This window comes from Castor canadensis, chromosome 12 (assembly GCF_047511655.1).
Source record: "Castor canadensis chromosome 12, mCasCan1.hap1v2, whole genome shotgun sequence".
Taxonomy (NCBI): domain Eukaryota; kingdom Metazoa; phylum Chordata; class Mammalia; order Rodentia; family Castoridae; genus Castor; species Castor canadensis.
In genome coordinates, this window is record NC_133397.1 from 116,264,195 (window position 1) to 116,288,736 (window position 24,542).

Consider the following 24,542-nt stretch of genomic DNA (forward strand, 5'->3'; position numbering starts at 1 on the left):
AAAAGACTATGACACAGGTTACTCCAGAGGCACCTGCACACCCATGTTTATTGCGGCACTATTCACAATAGCCAAGTTATGGAAACAACCAAGATGCCCCACCACTGACTAATGGATTAAGAAAATGTGGTACCTATATGCAGTGGAATTTTATGCAGCCATGAAGAAGAACGAAATGTTATCATTCGCTGGTAAATGGATGGAATTGGAGAACATCATTCTGAGTGAGGTTAGCCTGGCCCAAAAGACCAAAAATCGTATGTTCTCCCTCATATGTGAACATTACATCAAGGGCAAACACAACAAGGGGATTGGATTTTGAGCACATGATAAAAGTGAGAGCACACAAGGGAGGGGTGGTAGGTAAGATACCTAAAAAATTAGCTAACATTTGCTGCCCTTAACACAGAGAAACTAAAGCAGATACCTTAAAAGCAACTGAGGCCAATAGGAAAAGGGGACCAAGAACTAGAGAAAAGGTTAGATCAAAAAGAATTAACCTAGAAGGTAACACACATGCACAGGAAATTAATGTGAGTCAACTCCCTGTATAGCTATCCTTATCTCAACCAGCAAAAACCCTTGTTCCTTCGTATTATTGCTTATACTCTCTCTTCAACAAAATTAGAGATAAGGGCAAAATAGTTTCTGCTGGGTATTGAGGGGGTGGGAGAGAGAGGGAGGGGGTGGAGTGGGTGGTAAGGGAGGGAGTGGAAGCAGAGGGGAGAAATGACCCAAGCGTTGTATGCACATATGAATAATAAAACAATAAAAAAAAAAAGAAAGTACATCAACCATACTTACCTTTCTTTACCCTCTTCATTTACTCTCCCTTTCCCACTTGTGCCCTTCCCTTAACATGACCTGATTTACATTCCTGTGCTTTGTTGTTAGGAGTCTGTCTGTTTTCAGTAGGATTTTACCTGTAAATATATTATGCTTAAGTCAGTCTAACTCCTACCACTACTCTTCTTCACCCTTTCCCCCTACCCTATATAGTTCAATGGTTTATAGTGTGTTTCATTGTGTCTTGTTCCACACAGATGTGATGCATTTCAATATTACTTTCTGTCATTCTTCTTCTCCTCTCTTAATCTCATCCAACAGCCCACTTTTGGAAACATATTCTGTATATATAATAACTTATATCTGTCTTCCACATATGAAAGAAAACATGTGATCTTTGTCTTTATGAACCTTACTTATTTCACTTAACATGATATTCTCCAGTTCCATCCATTTACCTGCAAGCAACAAAATTTCTTTCTTCTGTTTTCTATAGTGTTTGTACTAATTTGCACTTCTACCAACAGTAGAGTATTCGTTTTCCCCCCACATCCTCACCAGCATTTGTTGCTGTAAGATATTTCTTGATAAGAAATAGTTAGATCGTAGGAATTTCCACCTTGAGCAACACAACACAAAATAAGCTGCTTTGGGAAATTAGAAATTTGTACAGTGGAAACATTTTGTTTTTCTCTTCATGGGGTAGCAGGCAAGAGCAATCTTGTTGGAGAGAGAAAATCATATTTGAAACAATTTTTGAAAAAGACTATTGTACATTGATCTTTGTTCACTTGGTCATGTGTGTATCAGCTTCTGAGGAAGTGTACCAGGCACCAGGGATGCTGAAGATAGGACAAGTTCTCCGTCTCAGAGTTAACATTGTAACGAGGCTAATATTTTCTTGTCAGCTAATGAAAAATGATGGTGAGTTGCAAGGTTGATGAAATGGTTTATATCACATGTTATTTTGATTTGTGGAGAATGGAATAGGAAATTTCAATATAGAAAAGTCCTAACCATGGGATGGATGCTAGTGGACAAATTTTCTGTTCTTGGTCCTTGACAATGGAGGATCTTTCTTCTTCTTTTAGAAAACGTTGATGTAAGTTGTACTTCTTCCCAAGTACTGCCAGTGCTTGAATGCCTTGTGATGAGGGAGGCACTCTCTGCAGTGGTTTGCTGTATCTTTGGTTAGCTGTCGCCGCTCACCATAGCTCCTGCTCTTCCTAATATGCAACTGAGTCTGTGCAAGGATAATTCCCACATGCCAATTCTTAGGCCCAAGTAGAATATGTCCAGCTCTTTTCCCTATATAGAAACACTTTTGAAATTTGAAAATAACCATTTTTCCAAGACCATGCTTAAAATGTAATTTCTCTTGACATAAAAAGAAATTTAAGAATATCCTTTCATTAGCTAGTTTAGTTAAATGCTAATTAGGATCAGATAAAAGTGTGGATAAGTTGTTTAATTTCAGTCCAATATTATGGGCAGGATACAATGACTTTGTATTTTTGGGTTTTTTTTTTGGTGGTACTAGCATTTGAACTCAGGGCCTCTTGCTTGCTAGACAGTTGCTGTATCACTTGAGCCACTCCACCAGCCTAACTTTGAATTTTTGAGGTGGCAAGAAATAGAATTTGGGGGGTTCTGATTGGTTTATGCATAGTATTTTAATATCTGGATTCTGAGTATCTTAAGGGAGGCTTCAGATTTTAAATCCTTTGTGGAAGAATATTTAGAGTCATAGCATGTAGTGCTAATTCCTTACTGATACACAGTGCTTTACAGTTTTCAAGGCATTTTTGGATAATACCTCATTTGCTCATTTGATTCTTAAAGAATCCTGTGAGGTCGTCAGAAAGGTATTAGCTCTGAGAGATTAGTGTTTCGTGTTTGTTCTGCTGTTTTTTTTTTTTTAGTTAACAAGTGGCAGAGGCCAGGCTTGAATCACACCCTGCTGCCTCATTTACAGCAAGAATACCCACTGTTTATCTCCAGAGACAATGGTTTCCTTCAGTTTGTTTTACAAGCAAGAGATTCTCGTGAAGCATATCCATGCACTCGCTCAAAAGTATGATTTGAAACTTAAATACTTTCACTTTTCGGTGATGCCACTGGATAAGAATTTGGTATTTCTACATAATCAGGAACATTGTGCATATCATCAACAACAATTTGTAAAGATGATTTTTAGCTTCAAGGCATGTCCTTCGAGCAAAATAAATCAAATTGTAATTTACAACTTAATTCATAGGATGATTTTTGGTTGCCATATCTTGTCACAGGATTGAGCCTAATTAGGAATTGTGTTTATTTATTTGCTTAGGTAGTGTTTTGTTTCTTCCGGTTGTTTAGATAATGAGATTTTAGTGTCAGAGTGTATGTTCTCTTTTTAGAGACAAAGGAATTGGGGAGGAAAAACCTCATGGTCTGAGACTAAATCCTGGCCACTTATCAGAGTGGATTAAGATGTTTGTTTTCATTCAGTCCTGAGGTTAACATTGGAAGTTTACTAGAAAAGTCGATGAAGGGAGAACTCTGGTAATGTCGCCATCCTTCCCTTTGGATAAACTTTGGGCTGTGTCGAGTATCTTCTCCTTTCTGGGGAGAGCAGATTTGAAGTGATTATCTGAGCCATGCGTTTGACTGTTCGTCACTTATTAGAACAGCGATTGTCTTCTAGACATCTTTCTCTACAAAAATAGTGAAGTTTGAGAAACCAAGTTAGCTGCCTTAGAAATGGCTGGACTATTCCATTTGTCAGTGGTCTCTGATGACCGAGGCTATCAACGTCTTTATAAATATACCATCACTGTCTGCACAAAGCAGCCTGCTCTTTGGATAGATAAAGGTAATTTCCAAAGGCACAAATGCCTTACTTTATACTACTGTCTTCTTTTATAAAATTTGTTACAGCAAACAAAAATCTTTTACATTAATTATTCTTCCCAGCTTCCCAGTTTATTTCTAAATGACTGGTAAGGAATGAAACCATTTGGTTAAACCCAGTTTTTCTCTCTCCTAACCCCAAACTGCTGACTGCCTGTGATTTTGTTTCTTCTCTCTTGGATAGCAAGAGCATCCAGCCAGAAAATTCTCTCATCTGCTGTCGTACAGCAAATTTGCTTTATGTAGTCTTTGACTAATGACTCATTGGTCAGAATCAACTCAGGGATCTGTTCTCTGATAGTACATTAATAATATATATATGCATTAAAGCTTCTTCCCAGAGAATATTTGAGCTTTGACATATGAACACTGGCATTTTAAATTAAAGCTGTTGCTGTCAGTGCATTTTAAAACCTAGATAGCTTGGAAATAGTGTTTCATACATAACAAAATAGACCTAAGGTCGTATGTAGTTTACTAAGGCTAAAGTGTGCTTGGCCTTTTTAATTGTGGTAGGGGTTTGAATTGAGTTTTCCAATTATCATGACCTAGACACTTTCAAACTGAGAAAAATTAAACTGTTTGGTAGAGATTTGATTTACTAGAAGGAACACCAGAGAGAAACCTAATGGACTTTTCCATTTAGGAAAAGTTTCCAGTTAGGAAACTATGAGGGCTAGGCATGACAGATTAGAAATTATTCTGAAACCTTCACTTTAGGAGGATAGCAAGACTGAAATGATGCTTGGTGACAGCTGTGACTCTGTGGTTGACCCTTGGGCTTGCCTTACTGCTTCTTGTCTTGCAGATCACTTTTTTAAGAACTATGGTTATACTACTAAGCATTCTTTTTGTGCTTTGTGTCATACTAGTTATATGCAGTGTTACACACATGAGTGGAGACATTCTGTACTACACACACACACTTACATGTATTTTTGTACTACACTTGTACCTGAGCCTCTCCTTATGAAGAGTTTTCTTTACAATAGTCTAATAAAAGGAGTCCCCGGGAAGGAACCACAGAGGCCATGAGCAAGGCCTACCATGTTCCTGCCTCAGCCACTACATAGATTGGCCAATTAAAAGAAAATTTTTACTGAAATGCCTACATATCAGACAGTGCCAGCCTGGATTCAGTCAGACTCGGACAGCTTCATCTGCAGAATAACTTCCCCAGAGCCACAAAGAAGCAAGTAGTAGAACCAGACCAGATCCAGCACCCTTAATTCATAGTGATTTCCCTTAATGGAGGCAGATCTTATGTTAGCAAGTCCCTTTGTCTTAAAATGGCACATACATCATTGTCATGAAAGGCTGGAAATCTCTGTCTAGGGGCCCAGGGTTGTGGGATAGAGGAGTAAAACTCAGTGGATATTAGCTGAAGGACCTGTTGTCTCACCATTTGGTTGACATTAATGCACTACTTGTGTTGACACTGCAGGTTTACTTTCAGCAGGGTACTCCTGACCCCAGGATACTCGATTCTAGCATGAAACCTTGTAATTGCAGGATACAGTGAAATCCAAAGTGAATGAGAACTTTAATTAAATTTCTTGTGTGCTTAATGTGTCGCACAGTCCAACTTGCAATTCCATTTTCAATTAAAATGAAACTCGCCCTTCGATTGAGTTTGTTTCGGGGTTTGAAAGTGACTCTGAAAGGGTATTGATGCTTTAAGAGAACCCTTGGTCTTATAAAATTTCAACCTAAGAGATTGAGAGTTTTACTATTCAGTTTGTATTGACTCTTGATATTGACAGGAGTCTAAATGTGCAAAGCCCACAAAACCTAAATCCCATGGGCCTATGTTTAATTTAAAATAGGGCAAGCTGGCCATTTTGAATATAGTGGATAGCCTGACTATCTGACTGGTTGGGGAAATAGTCAGATATTAATTTTAAATGTTTATTAGTAGATTGCAATTGGCTTTTAAATTCATTTGGAAAGTGAGAATTCATATTTATCTAAAATTGCCAATAAATCTGATTTCATAAAGATGTTAGGAGGTTAAACGCCTAATGATTAATTTATGCATAAGTAAAATCTTTAATAATTTAAAAATTTTAAAGGGAAGGCATTAAGGACAATGTCAGTGATGAATAGTAATGAAGGCTTAAAAACTCCAAGATCTAATTGTGGAGATTATATTTATTATCCTCAAAACAGAAAAGTACACCAAATGAACAAGTATTTTTGTGGCTTTCAAAGACTGCTGGACAAGGTGAGAAAAAATAAAGAAAATCCCAACTCTTACTACTTACTTGACCTTGTCTTACCACCAGGCAAACCTTTCTTTCTCTCCAGAACTGCTTTCATTTATCAGTTAATGAGACTGTTGAAAATTATCTGTCACCTATTTTTGTCCTGTGTGTCAAAAGAAGGTGGGGGACATGTGAAAGTTAATTATGACACAAAAATAGCACTGTAGTTGAATATTTTTTCAACTAATGATGTTTTTCTCTTGGTCTTGTTCCCTTCTGGTACTCAAAAATACATTAGATAGTAACTGTGCGTGTGTGTGTGTTCATGCTTTCCTTGAACTCTGTGCAGTCATCCTGTAAACCATTAGGGAAATTCAACAATAGGCCTTATTTCATCTGTGAAGCTGTGATGATAAAATAAGAATCAGAAAGAGTTTCTTCAGTTTAGTTATAAATGAAAGCACTGCTTACATTCAAAATCTTAATATAGGAAAGAAGACTGACAGTTTATGTAGGTTCAGTAGGACACAGCACCTTGCAAAGCTGAAGAAATTAACTGTGAGCCCCTGATCAAAAAGCAAGATAGTGTGTGATCATAGAATAATTCCAGAGCATTATTATGTAGAGAATTGATTGATCCATTTTATGAATAATTTTTTTTTCAAAGTTCTGAGACATGCCTGGGAAAACTGAAAAGAGCCTGCTGGCTGTCAGTGGTCAGCACTGCTGCTGTGGGAGGACTGCTTGCAGAGCACTTTCTGTCCAGTAGGGGGTGCTTCTGAGGGACTTCTTGTTGCTTGCTTATGTGAGGAACAGATCTAAGTCCAGTTTAATAAAATTTTGCTTTGGAGTGATTTGTCTGTCTTCTGTGAGCAATTTCTTTCCTTCCTTCTTTCCTTCTTCCTTTTCTGATTGATTTATTTATGTGTGTGTCATCCTCTAGTGCTTTTCCCCATCTGAACCCAAAGCACTTTGCAAATATCAGAGCTCAAATTGTTAAAAGATCATTGATTTTTTTTTTCACAGCCCTGAAGCTAGGCTGTCACACATCATTGTTTATTTCTGAGACAGAGATATTGATAGCATAATATTAAATTCTTTCATTAGAGAATTTTTTTTTTTGTCTAGCAGTAACTTAAATTTGAAATTGTGTGTTTCCCTTCATCTACCACAATTACTGTTCACAAAACGTACTTGGCAGGATGGTGTGGTTACCTTGCTGCTCTCAGGAAAAGCAATAGCATGTCAATACAATTTTTACATTGGCTTAAAATTTCCTCTGTGACTGTCAAATAGGTGCCTAGAAGACCCAAGAAACAGGCCTCTTATTAGTTTACCTGGATGTCCAGCCTTCAAAGAGCTTGGTGCACAATCAGTGAACTCCCCTTTTCCTCAGTGTATACTGCTCACTTCCATTCACCATCCTTAAGGAAACCTCAGTTAGGATTGGCTATCTTTGCAATTCAAAGAAACATATTAGAAGTCTTGATCATTTCTTACAGGTTGTTGTTTGCCTGTAAACTAGTCTTCCTGCTGCCAGCATAACGACCAAGCACCTATCTGAGGGTTATAAGTGCACCTAACTCAACAGCCAGTCTCTAAGCTGGTCTGACTCTACTGCTCACTGGTTTGTCTTTCTTTTCTGACTCCTTTTTTCACTCCCAGTTTCACTGTCTTAGTTCAGGTCTTCAGACTCTCCTACCTGGCCAGATGAGGTCCTCTCTGTCTGAAGCCGTCTCCCTGTCTCTGGTTTCATTCCTTCTGTACTATGACTGCCGGGGCTTTCAGTCTAACATGCAGATATCTGACTATCTGCATGCAGTCTAATAAGTGGTCACTTCTGGCCCACAGTATGGGATCACATTCTTGGAGTGGATACCAGTGGCACCTACAGTCTGCCCAGCGTTAGTCTTCTTTCTCCATCATGTCTAGTGCTGTAAACAAATTGAATTCCTGGCAGTTGCAGAACAAATCAAATTCCTTTATACCTCTGGGCCTTTGATCCATGTTCTTTACTGGCTTGTGATCTATTCTCTCCTGAGGTCTGCTAGGGAACACTTATTTATCTTTCGAAACTCAGACTATAGGCTATCACTGTCTTTTCCCCCCGGTCCTATAATATAGGACTGCAAGTCTCTCCTTTGTTCTCTATCATATCTTAGGACTTTGGGGGGTGTCTTATTAGGGTTATACTTTTCATGTCTCCATCTTCATCCTAGACTGGAAGGACATGAAGGAAAGGGTTGTTTTTGTCTTAGCACAATGCTTGCTGCACATTAGGCATTTACTAAATACTTGTTGAATAAGAGAGTACCTGAAGAAGCTGAGATATGACCTTTTTTAGATTTTAAGTGTCATGTAACTTCAGAGAAAGGCCAGATCATTATGGACTACTGTGCAATAGAAAGGACTCAAAGAGAAGGTGGGGGACCTAAACTAGATAGATAGTGGCCAAGAGAAGGAAGACTATTCATGACCAGTAATAACAGTTTCGAATCGAGACTGAGGTGAACATTTTAAGGGTACCTTGAATAAATAGGCCTCATTTGCGCTTATAATGGATAATAATATTGGAAGTGTCATTTTCCTATTTTAAATGGTCACAGTGATTTCCAAACTCTTTAGTATTGTGTGGTAAGAGCTCAATCTATTTATTAATTATTTCCCAAACTTGGGAAAGTTGCTTGGCTTTTCTGAACCAAAATTTGGAAATCATAAAATAAGAAATGTATATCTATCTCCCAGTGCATAACTTTTAAGCAAAAATAATACTGTTTACCATTAAATCTCTTATCTGCCACCTTCCAGGTAAAGTGTAGGTCCCTGTGTATATTTTAACTCATTTAACCTTTATATCAGCTTCCCATTGATTAGGCATTATATTGTTCTTCTTTTTTTTTTTTTTTTTTTGTCTTTTTCTTTTTTGGTGCTGAGATTGAACCCAGGGCCTTGCGCATGCTAGGCAAGTGCTGTACCACTGAGTTACATCCCAGCCCCTTATTCTTATGTTTAACATTGGTAAAATAGTGATATTACTAATAGAAATATGGAAATATGGCAGATATCCCAAATTGTTTTTGGGTTGGGCAGGAACAAGCTGTCTGAGCATGGTGACTGACAGCAGTGTTTAATGGTACCAGGGCATCATGGGGCTCCAGAGTGAGTTGGGCCTGCTGTCTTGTGGACTGGTCCATGAAGCTACTTGGGACTCTATGGTTTAACGTAGCTTCAGCTGAGAAATTTGAACTACTAACCCAAGAACCCTTGCCATATTGAACACTTTTCTGGCAAGTAGAATGGGTCGGGATGTTAAGAATGAGTACATCCCATGTTGGAGCTCTGAGCTCCTAGTATGATTACAGCCTACACTGAGGACCATGTCTTGCTGTGGCTGTTCTCAAGGGCTGGGATGCTCTTGTCATTATCTCAGGGATGGACCAGATGACAGTTCCCAGACACCAAGATCTCTAAGAATTCTCTCTTCTGTATTAAACTCAAGGTCATAGAATACAAAGGTTGAAAGCATTAGCTTAAGAATTTAACAGGCAGCATTTGAATCATGAAACTTAGATTTTCTAGTCAAGTGACCCTTGAAAGTCTATTTAAGCCCTCTGAGCCTCAGTTTTGTAATCTGCAAATGAAGATAATAATACTTATTTCATGCAGTCATTGTGAAGTTAAATGAGAAAATGCACGTAAAGCAGCGGTCACTGTGCTCTAGAAATCCTACACGCTTAGAGATGGCTAATGCTGATAATAATAAATAGTGTTTCTCTCAGATCATTGCAGGCCCCGGGTTTGGCCAGGATTTATGTACAGTAGTGGCTGGAAGTCTGTTTAGTCATTTCCCACTGGTTGTGATACCTGAGACAAAAGCCAGTCTCTTAGGAATACAAAGAAATCAAAAGATGTTAACTACTCTGTATATGACAGGAAATAAATGAAAGCATTGTTTCCTATGCTCTTATACCACTCAACATAGAATACCTCACCTCTAGTCCCTAAAATATGTGGGAACTCCCCTGCCCCATGCCAAGTGTCTTAATCTGTTTTGGGTTGCTACAGCAAGATCCCTGAGGCTGGGCACTTTACAAAGAAAAGAGATTCATTTAACTCACAATTATAGAGATGAAGAGCATGGTGCTGGCTTCTGTCCAGCTCTGGTGAGGGCCTCTGGCAGCTGGAGTTACAGTGGTGGGAAGTGGATGCAGATGAGCTCATGTGTGAGTTAGGACATGGGGTTTCAGGGCAGTTCTGGGTTCACTTATAACAACTCACTCTAGTGGGACTTCCCTTGGGAGCGAGAATGAACTCCTGTATGAAAAGCATTTTCTTTCTTAAAGACCTAATCACCTCCCAGTTGGCCCCACTTCTTAAAGGTTCCACTGTTTCTACAATGTTACACCAGGACCAAGTCTCAGGCACATAAATCTCTGGGAGAAAACCACATCCAAACCCCATAGCACCCAGCAACTCTCCAGCAGACACTAACTTGATCAGAATGGAAATTCTGTTCAATTTTGATACTGTCTACTTAGAGTTTGACTCACAGCCCATAGGTTTGGTAAGGCTCAGTCCCACATGACTGCCCCCATTTCAGGCACTATGTTCAAGTAGTAGGTTGACACCTGTGTCCAACTGACCAGTAAAAAATTAGAATCTCATGATCTCCCTCCTTGGGTTCAGTTTATTTCCTAGGATGCTCACAAAACAGGGAAACATTTCCATTGACTGGTTTGCTAGAAAGGATATTACAAAGGATGCAGATGAAAGACAAGCATACCGCAGAATATGTGGGATGGGGGTGGGACTTCCATGGCTTTTCTTGGTGCCATGACTTCCAGGAACCTGCATATGTTCAACAACCAGGCATCTGTTCACACCTGGTCCTTTTGGGTTTTTATGGAGGCTTTAGTATGTAGGCACGACTGGTCAAATCATTGGACGTTGATAAGCAACTTTCAGCCTCTCTCTCCAACTTGAGGTTGGGGGTGGGGAGTAATAGTTTCAACCTTGTAATCACATGGTTGTTTCCCCTGGCAACTGGCACCAATCCCAAGGCCAGCCAGGAGCCCACCAAGAGTCTTCTCATTAGGGTAAGAGATGCACCTTTCGCTCAGGAAATTGCCAAAGTGTCAGGCACTGGTGGAAGTGGGGCAAAGGTAACTATTTAGAACAGAGACTTTCCTAGCACCCATCCCTGCAAGGGTTTTAGGAGCTCTGTGTCAAGAGTCAGAGGCAGAGGGTCCCTATTTCACTAAGCCAGCTGTTTGTGAAGGGAAGGGGCTAGGTCCACAATGAGAATCCAGATGTAGACAGACTAGAACAAGAGGTCTCCAAGTGGAGGGTGGTGGCAAACAACTGGGAATTTACTGAGAGCTGAGCTGTGGCTGCAGCGTTTTTATGAGTTAGTCACTGTGTTTGTGGGGAGAGGGTCTATAAGAGTGCCAACAGCATAGATACCAGTCAGGGGCAGAATCTGGAGGCTGTGGCATAGTTTGGGTGTGAGGCTCATGGCTAGGGAGGAACGTCGCTGTGCAGCTCTGAAGAGGGGAATCCCATCTGATGCTGTTGTGTCACTTGGTGACTTGGAGGGCTCTCTGGACTGAAGCAAGCCCTCTTGTACTCAGAGAACAACCCTCCAAGGTCAGAGAATTAAATGCATTTTTATTGCACATCATGTAGAACATAATAGGCATACAATAAATATTTTTTGAAGTAAGTCCATTTTTAGGGTGTCTTGAGAATATTTTTTGAGGATTTTTTCTTTTTTGAGAGACTGGCACATGTGCCTATTTCAAGTCAGTGAGACTGTTTGGATTTTTGTTTCAGGAGTAACCACTTGAGCTTTCCTGTTCTGTATTCTTTTTTTATCTTTAGAGAGTTTAAATTATTTCCAAATGAGAGACTGTAGAATAGAGAGTCCCAAATCACAGGACAATTTGAAGTTCACTGACAAGGATAGTGAGAAAAGTGTGCTTCACAGAATATTTCACCCAGAGTTTCTCTAATGTAATTAGTTTTGAGGGGGGAACAAAACCAACACTCAGCAGAAAGACAGGAGTGGGGGGTCAATGTCACACTTCATGGTGGAGAATGAGGCTGGCTCAGGCCATCTGCATATTCTGAAACTCTTACACACAACTGACTCTGCAGAAAACAGAGCTGCCTCAAATCCCCTCTTCTGTCTGATACTTTGGACACCCACATAGTGCCCTCACCAGCATATTTGAAGTCTAGACCAAATCCAAGGTTTCTGTATTATCATACTATTTACTAATGCTAGAGTTTGCCTTCATCTGTCTAGAAGTGATTTTAAGTCATTGGCAGTCTTGCTTCCATGATGAATTTTGGATGGATGAATTTTTCTTAGAAATATTTAGGTTTGGATGAATTTTCTTCAGAAATATTTAGGAAATGTTACCGCCTCCTTTTGTAGAGTGGAGACAATCAGGGTGAGTGAACAGTGGTCCAGTTATTCTGGTGCTAGAAGCAGATTTAGTTTCAAATTCCTGCTGAGGGGCTGAATTTGATGCTGACATCACTGAATTTCCTTCAGGCTCAGCCACAGCCTTGAAAAACTTCAGGTTTCGCTTTCTCTGAGGCAGCCTTGATGTCAGGGGAGTTCTTTTCCTTGTGCAGAGAGGTACAGATCTGTGTCTATTTCTACTTACCTGGTTTTGAGTCAAAAGCATAGTTGTGGTCACATTTCGCTCCTTCTTAAAGTCAGATGTGTTTCTCTGCTACCTCTGTAAGCCCCCATTTTTCTGCCTATCTAGCCTCATGCCCCATAGTACCTACTAGTTCTATAAATGGGGTTGTCTTGCTTTCTGAGTACTTTTTATCCATTCCTTTCAGCTCAAATGCTGAGTGCTTCCCAGCTTTGTAGGGGTTATTGGCCATTGGTTCTCATTTGTCTGCCCTTAGCAGCCCTTGCCTTGCTTCCAGAATGTCTGTAATACTGGGACACACACACCACAATAGCAGCCCTTGGCTGGAGACTAGTCATCTTTTCTTAATTATTCCACTGTTCTGAGACAGTTTCCTGCATGGCTCCAAATCCTGTTCAGGTCCTTACCTTCTTCATGATTGGTTGATGTATGTGATTCTTGTCTCTGATTGGTTGAGGTATGTGAGTCTTGTCTCTGATTGGTTGAGGTATATGAGTCTTGTCTCTTCAACTTTGTGGCCAGCTCATAGAGGTATCTTCACAACTTACAAGTCCTGCTTGGTGGTGAATGTTAGCAACCGCCATTGAAAAAAATCTTTATTGGCTGTTTGGTCATCGTAAAGTTTATAATTACTATGCCTTTTGTTTTAATAACTATATTTAGCATGTTGAAATTCTTGCTTTTTTAAAGAGTAATTTTGGGGTCGAAGTATCCCCAGTTGATACCAAATTCATTGAACTCTTGCTTAATTTATTATAAACTTCTGCACATAGAATTTAGTTTCTCACAGACTTTGTATGTAAAGGATGAGGTGGTGATGAAAAACCCCTTTTTCATACATAATTATCATAGAATTTGAAGGAGGAACCTTACAAAGCTTGTCAGATTATTTTTCAGATTTCCTTCTTTTGCTCCTTAGTAGCACCTTGTAACAATATCATCTTTGTTTTCTTATGTTTAACTCAACAGCAAACTTCATATTATCAGTCATAATTTAAAATGTGCTACCACTAAAATTCAGTGTGCCAGCTCAGCATTCCTAATCCATGTAATCTTCAGTGTTTGAGTTATGGTATTGATATGTAGATCGGGGGTGAGAAAAATCCAAGTTCTGTAGAAGCTGTTCCTATGTGAAAGGTCTGACAGAGTGTGGCGGCATCTTGCTGTTACACATGAGCTATGAAATACCCGCTTCCTTTCTTCCCAGGCTTTTCCTGTCTCTCTCTCTCTCTCTGTCTCTCATACTTGGTGGCAAGAGAATGAAAAGATACTTGAGTGGAAAAATTGAAGTAAAGTGATATACTCCAGATTAGTGATCCACAATTGTTGGGGTCACATAAATTCACTATTATATTCCCAAGGTTAGAAAATGACTAGTCCATAATAGGTACCCCATTACTTTGCTGAATGCATGACTAAATAAATTGTACTGTAGGCAAAGAGACGTTTTAATATTTATTTTAATATTTATTAGGTGTTCATTATAAGAAAAGCTTTATTCCCATTGATTGAAGATATAGTGATAGATAGGTGATCACATATACTGCTATACCTTGATGAGGCCTCTGTGTTTTCAACTAAATGTCACTGTGAAGAAAAAAACAATAATAAAAGTAGGATATACCATTTATGTAGTGCTTTCCATTATTTGGTTCATAAAATTTATTTATTAATATGTACACATATATGTGAGAATCTTCAGAACAAATCTGAGTGCTCGGTAGAACAGGGATCAACAAATGGGGCCCTCTTATGTCTCTCTCATTTCTGGATGTTGACCTTTCATAGCAGGAATGATAGATATAATTCTTCAATTGATGAAGAAGGTAAATATAAAAGATATGCTAAATGCCAAAAGCCACACACCAAGTTTATAACAAATACAGATGCAAGCTACCCATTGTCTCACAATCTTTTCCATTTTAAATTTAAAATAGATTTAACTGATTTTACATTGCATTCAATAATTTCCTTGCAATGTCACTGAAATACAGTGATGAATGTATATTTGAAATTACTATAATGCTAATGTTGAATGAAATAAAGAAGTGTAATATATAACAGATAAGAAAAATTATTTTTCAGAGTCAAACATTATCTGATTTTTATTGGTATTTGAAAGTCTATTCATTTCCCACATAGCAGATTATGTATGTGACTTGGAATATAAGGAATAGGATTTGGTTATGATTTGTAACTTTTTTTCCAGTCCTTTTGCAGATCCTTCGGAATAAGTGAAGATGTCCCTTCTGGACTCGTTTTTTTTTTTTAAATTGGTTTTTGAAGGGCCTGTTTGTTTTTAATTTTCTTTGCCCTTTCAAATAGCTAGAAGCATAATTAGTATGCTACGGTGTCAAGGGAACAAATTGTGTAAAAACAAGTAAGGATTTAGGATAGTTTGCTGAAAGATTTTATGACTGCCTTTTGTACTTATCTATTATCTCCCTGGTGGATTCAATTTCATAATGTAGGATATTTTAAAAATAAACATTCTGGAAGATTTCAGTTAATGAAATGTAGAACTCAACAATTATCTTTCAGGAAATCCTATATTGGAAATATACAATCACCAGTATCATTTTGAGATTCTAAGTAAGACTTCACTTGGTTTAAGAATGCCTTCTCAGACCTGGAGCTCTGCAAGTGCTTATGACTTGACAGAACAACCTGGGTAGACTCTTCTGTTGTTCTTGAATGCTTAGTTGGTCATTCTAAGGGCATAAGAAATACTTGAGTGAGTTAGCTCCATGGTGCAGCCTGCTCAGTGGTCTGACGTGTGTGTTGGGGACTGAGGGAGGAGTGGTACCTGCCCACTCTAGGTCAGACTCTATTTTAGATAACTTTAGATATCCTTTGGGCTCTAGGGTTTGCCTGTTTATCTGATCTGTCTTTAATCCAGATGGACACTAAGCCAATATTCACTAAGATAATTATGTTATTTGTTTATTTATATTTTTTATTTGTTTTAGAAATTTCTTCCAGGTTACAAGGCCTACTACTGCCAGAGCTGGTGTTGGCAGAATTGGCACAAATTTTTGCCTAATTTGTGTAAACTTTTTATTTTTAGAATGATTACTTCTAAATTTACAAGCGACTTGACTAGCTAAAGCTTTAGGGGTGGTGGTGATGAGATTTCTGAGATGATTTATAAATGGACCTGAAATGTTCCCCCACAGAATTGATTTTGCTGAGCAGTATTTTGATTTTGTATCCTTGGCTCATATGAATAACTGACTGAATTCCTTTTTGCTGTGTATGTGTGTTTATACCTTTCAGTAACAGATATGTACAGAAATTATGCACACATTCATATGTATGCATATATTTTCCCCATTGTACTTTTATACTTATATTTTTCTCCTAACAAGTCCTCTTCAATATGGTCAAATAGCTGATTGTATTTCCCATATACGATACACCACAGTTTGACCAATCCCCCATCATTGGCCATTTATCTTATTTGCAATTATTCACTATTCCAAACACAAAATAATGTTTTCATTGTCATATCTTTGAAAGCAAGGTTTTCTAGTGTCTATATATTGCTAAGAATTAAACAATAGCTTCCTGCTCCCCACACTCAAGGAATTTGTGTCGACCTGTGACTTATTAGTGAAGAATAGAGATCTTACAGTACGAAAAACAGATTTACAAATCTGACTTTCTTGGTTCTTAGATGAAACTTATCAGCAAAGATCACATCCCTTACAGGACTTGGGAGGAATGCTTAAAGCAATCAATGATGAAGAATGACTGGGTCCAAACAGTAGGCTCCCGTGTTCTGGAACACCATATCTCTATATTTACAAAGAAGATTGAATAGTTTATTACAAGCTTAACCACCAGTTAACTTTTCTGTATGAATTTCTTGTTCACATCCTTGGGCAATTTTCTATGGGTCAGATTTATCATTATGCTCTCTCTGATTCCTAGTGGCTCCTTTTAGATCAATAATATTTTCACATACATTGCAAATATTTACCTCAGCTTGTCTTTACGTTCTACTTGGCTTGTGATATGTTTAGCATGGTGATTAAAAGACCTATCTTTGTCTCAGATCTTGTCCAGTGATTTATTAGCTGTGGACTTCAGTCAGATTACTTACAACTTCTTTAAAGCTTGAATGTATTGGTGTGGTTGTTTTTGTTTCTCTTTTCATCTCTGAAAGGAGGGTTATTTGGTGTGCCATAGGTACTGGATTTCATTGTGCCAGCCTGCCTAGACTTTTTAAAAATGTGAATTATGGTTTCTTTTGAGATTTTTTTTGTGTCAATTTGTGGAACTGGGGATCTAATCCAGGACCTTGCACATGCTAGGTAAGCACTCTACCACTGAGCTACATTCCTAGCCCCTTTGGGGAGTTTTTAATAATTTGATTGATCACACAGGAGGAGTCTATCACTAGGTCTCCCCAAATCTTTGTACTCAAGTCTTAAGGGGTTTTGCTAGGCAGAGACACTGCACACTTGTTGTTGTGCTTCATAGCTGGTGAGCATTGGATACTTACACATGGATTTTTTTCAGATGCCAATTTGAGGTACCTTTCTCCTATTTATTATTGTTCAGTTTTTTTCTCCTGGGTTTCCCCTATAGTCCCATTAATGTCATCTCCAAATGAGAATTCTGTGTATTCTCTGTACTTTTAAAAGTGATATTTATCCTTACTATTTATTTTTCTTGTCATATTGTGTTGATTATATCTTTCAGAACAAGATGAAATAATATAATTGACTTGAAGAACTTTGTTTAACTTTGTCACTCATTGTTTTGCATTAAATATGTTCTCTGATGTCATTAATTTTAACTTACTGTGTAAAGGAAGTATCCCCTCAGCATCTGCTCTATTTAGCATTTTCATCAGAAGCATGTAACATTTTTAAATTTTTTTAAAGTTTTAGTGAGGATTTATTTTAGTATAACAGGATAAAGTATAGACAAAGGGGGTGGTAGAAAGAAAGAGAAAGAAAACATTTCCTACCCTCATGTAGAAAATGGGAGCAAAGACACCCTCCCTTTTTTTTTTGTGAGACAAGATCTGTGTAACCCAGCCTGCCTCAGCCTCCAAGTGCTAGGATTACAGGTGTGTATGACCAAGCCTGACACGTGATGTGTTTTATTACATGTTGTTTTTGGAATCTATTGAAATTTTTTGATTATTTATCTTTGGTGGTAAACTGTGTGTGTGTTTTAAAAGAGTTATAGATAATAACTAAGTATCCTGAAGATAATAGAGGGTCTATATTTTTTTAAGTGATATTAAAACCTTGCTTTGGAGAAGCAGGTTAATTAATAGTATTGCTTATAGTAATTTATTGCTATTAAGTAAAAGAGGTTAATAGACTAATAGAAGGAAGAGATGCATCCATCTTGTTATATAGAGAGTAAAATATTTTAATAGAGTAATAAATCGAATGAGATTTTTCATCACTGGCTTAAGGAACATTTACAATATATATTGTTTGAATTTGAGCATCACACTCAGCCATATTATCATTCACTTTAGAGTGGATATGTATTTTTGATATATAAAAGCCTACTGCATTTAGGCAAGTTTTTTTTAAGCACGGACATCTGCTTCCAGTTCTTTTATTTTTGATGCAATACGAGGAATACAATAGTAAAAATACTTCTAAAATGCAATATACACTGCGTAATTATTAAAATATCTATACTAGTGACATTTAAATGTTAGCACTGACAAGGCAGTAAGTGACATGATATCATAACTTGATTCTCATTTAGTTCCTGGTCAGTTGGTGGTGATCATTTTAGATGATTTCATTTTGCTAATGTTTACTTCCTCTATTCTAAAACTGTTACAGTAGTGAAGCGATAGAAAGAATTAAATTTTATGGTTTAAGTAGGGGAAAAGGTTAATATTAAGCACATACTTTTTAAAGTAATGACTAACTATATTACTGACTATACTGTTACACTTACTACCACAACACTTATCTATGAGTGGGATTTGTTTTTGTAAAAGAAATACTATTTTTTTCATAAAGGAGAGAGAATATGGATAAATATACATAGAACATACATTTAATTGAAATTCAGTTAGTCATTATGTTTTTCTTTAGTCTTCTTAAGTGTGACTAATGGCATTTTTTGGCTTAGTAAAATGTCTTTATCTCTTACTTCCTTCATCACTTATGTCTGATACTGTGGCAAAGGGCAACCTTTTGGAAACAAATGAAGAAAATACTACAGTATAAGCACATTTTTCTGATGTTTGATAATTATAAGGAGGAGCTGAGTTAAAAAGAAGACCTGGCCCCTGTCCTTAGACATAGCCAGTGGGGAGGTGGACATATGTATAAGTGCTTGTAATTGTATATGGTGATTTCTTTTAGTACTGCACAAAGTTAGTGAAAGCCTATCAAGTCTGTTTAAGTTGGCATTAGGTATCAAGTAGAGCATTGTAGATTGCTCTCACACCCTTCCCTGGTAAGTGGACACACAAACCCATCTAACATTATCTGGTATGCCTATGGTTGGCAGGGTTTTCTAGAAAAACAGAAGCAATTGTATGTGTGTGTCTGTCTGTCCTGAGTTTTTAAGGAAGCATTTTTAAGGTTGAATTAACAGAAATCAGACACAGCTTTTGCAAGGGGAAAATTGGATCAGAGAAGAGGTTAGGAGAGAATGAATATGCAGTGAGTTTGAGAGAGAGAGAGAAATTCATCGTGACTCTGAAGTTTCAGGTTGGAAGATGGAGTGAGTGGATTAGAAACCTCAGGAAAGTGTGGAAGTTGGGTTTTGTTGATGCTGCATTTGAGGTGCCCAAGGAACAGTTGGGAATGCAGATCTGGGGGATGGACATGGTGCCCTGGCTAGTGGGAGACATGAGGTCCTCAGCTTAGAGTCAGCGATGGAACCAGGTGAGAAGGTACCATCACAAAAGAACATGTAAAGCTACAAGGAGTCCTAAGATATCATCATACCTTACCTTATAAATACTATGATCACCTGGACTTTTGTTAAAAATAGGCTCCATGTGAAGCAAAAGAAACGGGAACATTTTACTGAGAAATCTACAATAGTCTATCTAGATTCTTAAAAGTATCTTGGCATGTATGAAGGCAGATTATTAAAATCGAATTCTTTATGAGTTTATGTGTAAGTTAGCTAACCAATTGATCTTTGGTTCTCATCTGTAGACAACTTAAGCCCATAATTAGTCTTGCTGTATCCACTTCTTACTGATGATAAGGAATTCTCTGTGTAGTATAAGGGCAAAATAGTTTCTGCCGGGTATTGAGGAGGTGAGGGGGAGAGGAAGGGGGCAGTGTGGGTGGTAAGGGAGGGGGTGGGGGCAGGGGGGAGAAATGACCCAAGCATTGTATGCACATCTGAATAATAAAACAATAAAAAAAAAGGAATTCTCTGTGTAGTAGCCACAGAGATGTTTTTTGTCAACTAGATGTAATCAGTCCATCCTCGTATAAAAATCTCATCTCTTTCTTCTGCCCCTGCTGACTTGTTACCTACATCTCCTCTCTTCACTCGTTAGGCTGCGGCCACAGGATCTTTCTGTTCCTGTCTGAGGACCTATCTGTATGATAGTTACTCAATAGCTGTGAAATGAATGAGTGATCTGCCAAGATTCCTTGTGAGAAGTACCTCTAAAAAATCAGTTAAAAAGCCTGGCAGTGTGTCTGGTGTAGAAGAGATGTATAGATGACACTGTTGACCTCTCTCACACTTGTGTTTTCCTGGCTAATGCTTCTCAGTCCTCTGTCCCCTTCTGCTCCAGTCCTCCATCCCAAATATTCCCACCTACCAATTCCCTGGCTTTGGCTCCTGCCACAAGCTGTAGGCCACTTGAGTTGCCATCTCTCTTTTCTTTAGTCAGCACTTGGTATGAGTTTATTTAATTCTCCGGGGGTTTTTTGTACACATCCTCTCCTGAGTAATTCTATCTTGTAGTGCACTTAAATAATTGTATCTGTCCCAAGGATTATCATATAAAATGCCCCAGAGAATGGGAACCCTCTGTGGACTTGACTGTGATCAACCAAGGAATTGTACCACTCATAAAGCTAACTAAAACATCGTCCTTGGCATTTAATATCCATTCTTCACAAATGGTAGTCATAGTGATTGAACACCAGCTCTGGGTCAGGTAGTGTTCTAAGCACTTTATGTATGTTACCTTGCTTTTGAGTTTGGTTTTATTTAGTATTCCTGTTTTATCCTTACCAGCTCACCCAAGGTCATACTTTACTGATTTGCAAGTTAGGATTTAAGCCCAGGTGTTCTAATTTCAGATTCCTGTCCTAGATTCTGCTTTTATATTCAGTAGTGCCTCAGTAGCAGTTTCAGGGCTGTAGAGTTAACTTTTATTCTTTAATGTTTGATTTGAGATTTAAAAAAATACTATGCAGCTATAGTTCAAGAAATTGTAGCACTTCCTCCCTGTCATTCTACCCTGCCACTTGAAGTTTCATTTCCCTTAAGGCACCTACTGTTAACAATATTTTCAGAGTTATTTTTTTCAGCATAAGATTTAAAATAACCTCATAGTGTGTTTATGATTCTCCTTTCAGCTTTTCATCTTATGAAAAGTCAGTTTACTCTCAATTAGTTGGTAAAGTTTAAATACAGATGGTCCAAACACAGCTCTAATACATATCCAAATATATGTACATATGCATATATGTGTATGAGTGGTTTGATCCCTAGATGATGGTGTCCCAAACTTATTTATGACCTATGTATACAAGTTTCTACCTGAAAGAGACCTCCTTTTATTTGAAAACCCCAGATTGATGAATTCTGTAAGTTCCCAGGACCGAAACTATTATTTGACGATTTGTCTGTGACTGTATCACTTGATACCCAGAGAAAAATGAGCAACAGCCTCTTTCTGGTTTAGCAAATGGGTCCTGAAGCTCCTTTCAACTCTTGGCTTTGTGGATTCAAGAATCACATGATTTCTCAACAGTGTGACAAGAGTTGTCTTCCTAGAGCCTTCCATTTTATCCTCCCTTTCTGAAGAAGAGCTCTGTAATTTTTAATCAAGACACACACAAAATGCCTCTATGGAAATAGCCATAATTTTTTCAGCTTGCAGTGGAAGTTTTTCCTAAAGAAGTGAGGTCACCAGAGGCACAGAGCAGAGAAATCCCAGATGGCACTAATATTTGATTTCGTTTTTAGTGTGCTCACATTCAGCAGATGGATGGGAAGGCTGACCCCTGACACTTCTGCACCCTGCCTGCTACTCCGATTGCCTTGGCGAATGTTTTTTCATAAGCTTTTTCTTGCTACCTCAGAGATGGATGCCTGGTCGCCTGCCTGTGTAATGCTTCATTACACTCAGGCTCTGTGTGCCTGAGCGTTGCTGTGTTTTATAAAAGGGGAAATCCTAGCTCATCAGTCTCTCACACTTCTCCTACAATCTCTCAAATTGTGTGGAACATTTTGGAGTGTATTATCTTAGCTTTCTAGGTGTACCTCTGATTCATATCCACTTTTAAGTTGCCCTGTTCTGAATTTTCTGCTTTCTTCTGTGCTGTAACTTAATTTAAAATAATGCAAAAAAAAAAATCTTCTGGAAAATATTTAAATTTAACTGCTTCCATTACACCTGCTAAGCACGAAACTCCAATTAGTGTAATGTGAATAGCATGAGTGGCTAAAAGCACAGAGCTGGGTAGGAGGTCTTCACTCACCATTTCCTAGTGTTACTGGAGAGTAAACCCAGTTTCCTTGTTTGTAAGCAAGTGATATTAGTGACAGGCCATTAGGATTGATGTGAAAATTAAACAAGGTAGTGAATATCAAGTAGGTATCTCAGTGTCAAACCCAGGATAAGTGCACAAGAAACGTTCATTTGAGATCGGCATGATAATTTTCTATTATATATTTGTATACTGTAAATAACATACAAAATATAAATGCTGAAATAATTCTGTTTTGTTTTCATTTTCCTTGTGAGGAAAGTGAATTGTTCATTAAGAAATTTTTAATGATCAAATTGATGCATTGCTTGAAAGCTTTTGTATTTGAAGTTTTTAATGATCAAATTGATGCATTGTTTGAAAGCTTTTATATTTGAAAAATACATAATTATTTAAAATTTTTTAGGCCATCCCATAACTCACACAGCTCTTTAGAGATGAACTCTGGGGATGCACTGTCCTTTGTTTCTCTCTTCCGCCCTCACTAGCTAGTTTATATTTCAGTGATGTGGCTGCGTAACAAGCCAGCTCACAGCATGACTATCCAGCAGCTTCCTCATTCCCCAGCAGGTTGAGCTAGGTGGCCAAGCTGCAGCTTCCTCTCAAACACAGTTCTGAGGAGGATTAGGTCACTTATGTCCTATGTTCTAGATCCCTATGCATCTAAACATAGTGCGTATGTTAATGTATGGCATACTTTTGGCTTAGAAACCATTATTTATTTGATAGCCTTTTGACTTGAATCAGATCTCTGCCCCATACATTTTCATAAATTTAACTTTTAGATATGTCGATTGTTGCTTTCCTGTGAAACTTTCTTGAGGAAGTGACTTTTCCCTCTTACAGATCTAACATAAGGCCAGACTATGCAGACTCCAATTTCCATGACTTCAAGATGCATACCTTCACTCGGGTGACATCCTGCAAAGTCTGCCAGATGCTCCTGAGGTAAGCTTGTTTAGGCTTATTCTTCAATTTAAACGAACGGGTGCCATTGCTAAGCATTGCAGACTTTTCTAGCATTCCTGCCAAAATGTTGCCTTCACAATTGGGACCTAACAGATCTTTGCTAGGCCTTGAACTTGGTCAGCTCCTTCAGAACCCCACAGAGGTCCTCTGCCTTTGCTGAGAGTACTTTGAATATCACCGTGATACGTTTTACCCCTTCTTGCGCTAATGATTTCATATAAGCATGATTTAGCATGTTTTAATATATCACCTTCTAATTTTACCTTTCAGAGGAACATTTTATCAAGGCTATTTATGTTTTAAGTGTGGAGCAAGAGCACACAAAGAATGTTTGGGAAGAGTAGACAATTGTGGCAGAGCTAATTCTGGTGGTAAGTCATATTTATTGTTGAGATTCTGTTTTTAATGAGGACATAAAACTTGCTAAGCATAATTAAGGCCTAAGTTACTCTTAATATGTGTTTATTGTAACGTATCTTCTTTTGAAACTCTCATTCCTAAGCACAATTAGAAAATTCTATAAAATTCATTTGACTTTTCTACATGGCTTTGTTTTAAACGGTTTAAAATTTGTTTGACTTTTATATGTACCTTGGAAGCACAGATCTTCAAAGAGGGACTTGGGTGGCTTCGTGTCACCCATTTTATTAACCCCAGTTCCTAAATATGTCACCATCATGTACAAATATAGCCAGTACAAATAAACAAAAACAAAATGGAAAGAAAATATTCTTCTCTCTTTAGTTCTTAAATTTCTTCTTCCTTTAAATATTTGTCTCAGAACTGCTAATGGTGCCAGAAGTACATGTCACAGACTAATTAATGAATTAGTGAATTGAATACATTGTCATGTTTGGCATTCAACAAAGAGTATGTATCCTTTGGACTTTATGTAAATATTTTCTCCTTGGATTTTAAAAATAGTGCTCCATGGTTGTGCCATGAGCTAGTTGGCAATTATGCATTCAGTAGCCTTTCACTTCTCTCTGCTCCTCTTGGGCCATCTCCCTTCTCTTTCTTTTCTGGCCTCTTTCTTCTTTTTCTTTCTTCTTCTTTCTCTGTCCTTTTCCCCTGAGTTTCTCTGTGTTTTATCAATAAGACCTTTCAAAAATCAGTAAAACTTTTTGAGCACAAGAAAGGATCTTTAACAGCTTGAGTTCAAAAGATAACCATGTCAACCTTTGATTTTCCCAAAGGAAAAGGTGGACATTGAATTTATTTTGGATAATGTGAAGAAGAGTGCAACAGAGAACAGCTCATTTCAGAGCTGAGTTCAGAAAATGGGCAGTTGTAGAAAAGGTGAATTCTGTTAGAGAACTGAGATCATATCAGTC

At 38.0% G+C, this 24,542-nt stretch overlaps 1 protein-coding gene across 3 annotated transcripts in view; it reads left to right on the forward strand.

Moving 5' to 3' along the window:
• Nucleotides 1–24,542, forward strand: part of Vav3 (vav guanine nucleotide exchange factor 3) — a 341,328-nt gene that overhangs the window by 197,065 nt on the left and 119,721 nt on the right. For all 3 annotated transcript variants that reach the window (XM_074050867.1, XM_074050865.1, XM_074050866.1), the window contains 2 exons: nt 23,086–23,187; nt 23,479–23,579. In XM_074050867.1, the coding sequence (XP_073906968.1) occupies nt 23,086–23,187; nt 23,479–23,579 (203 nt within the window). The remainder of the gene's footprint in view (nt 1–23,085; nt 23,188–23,478; nt 23,580–24,542) is intronic.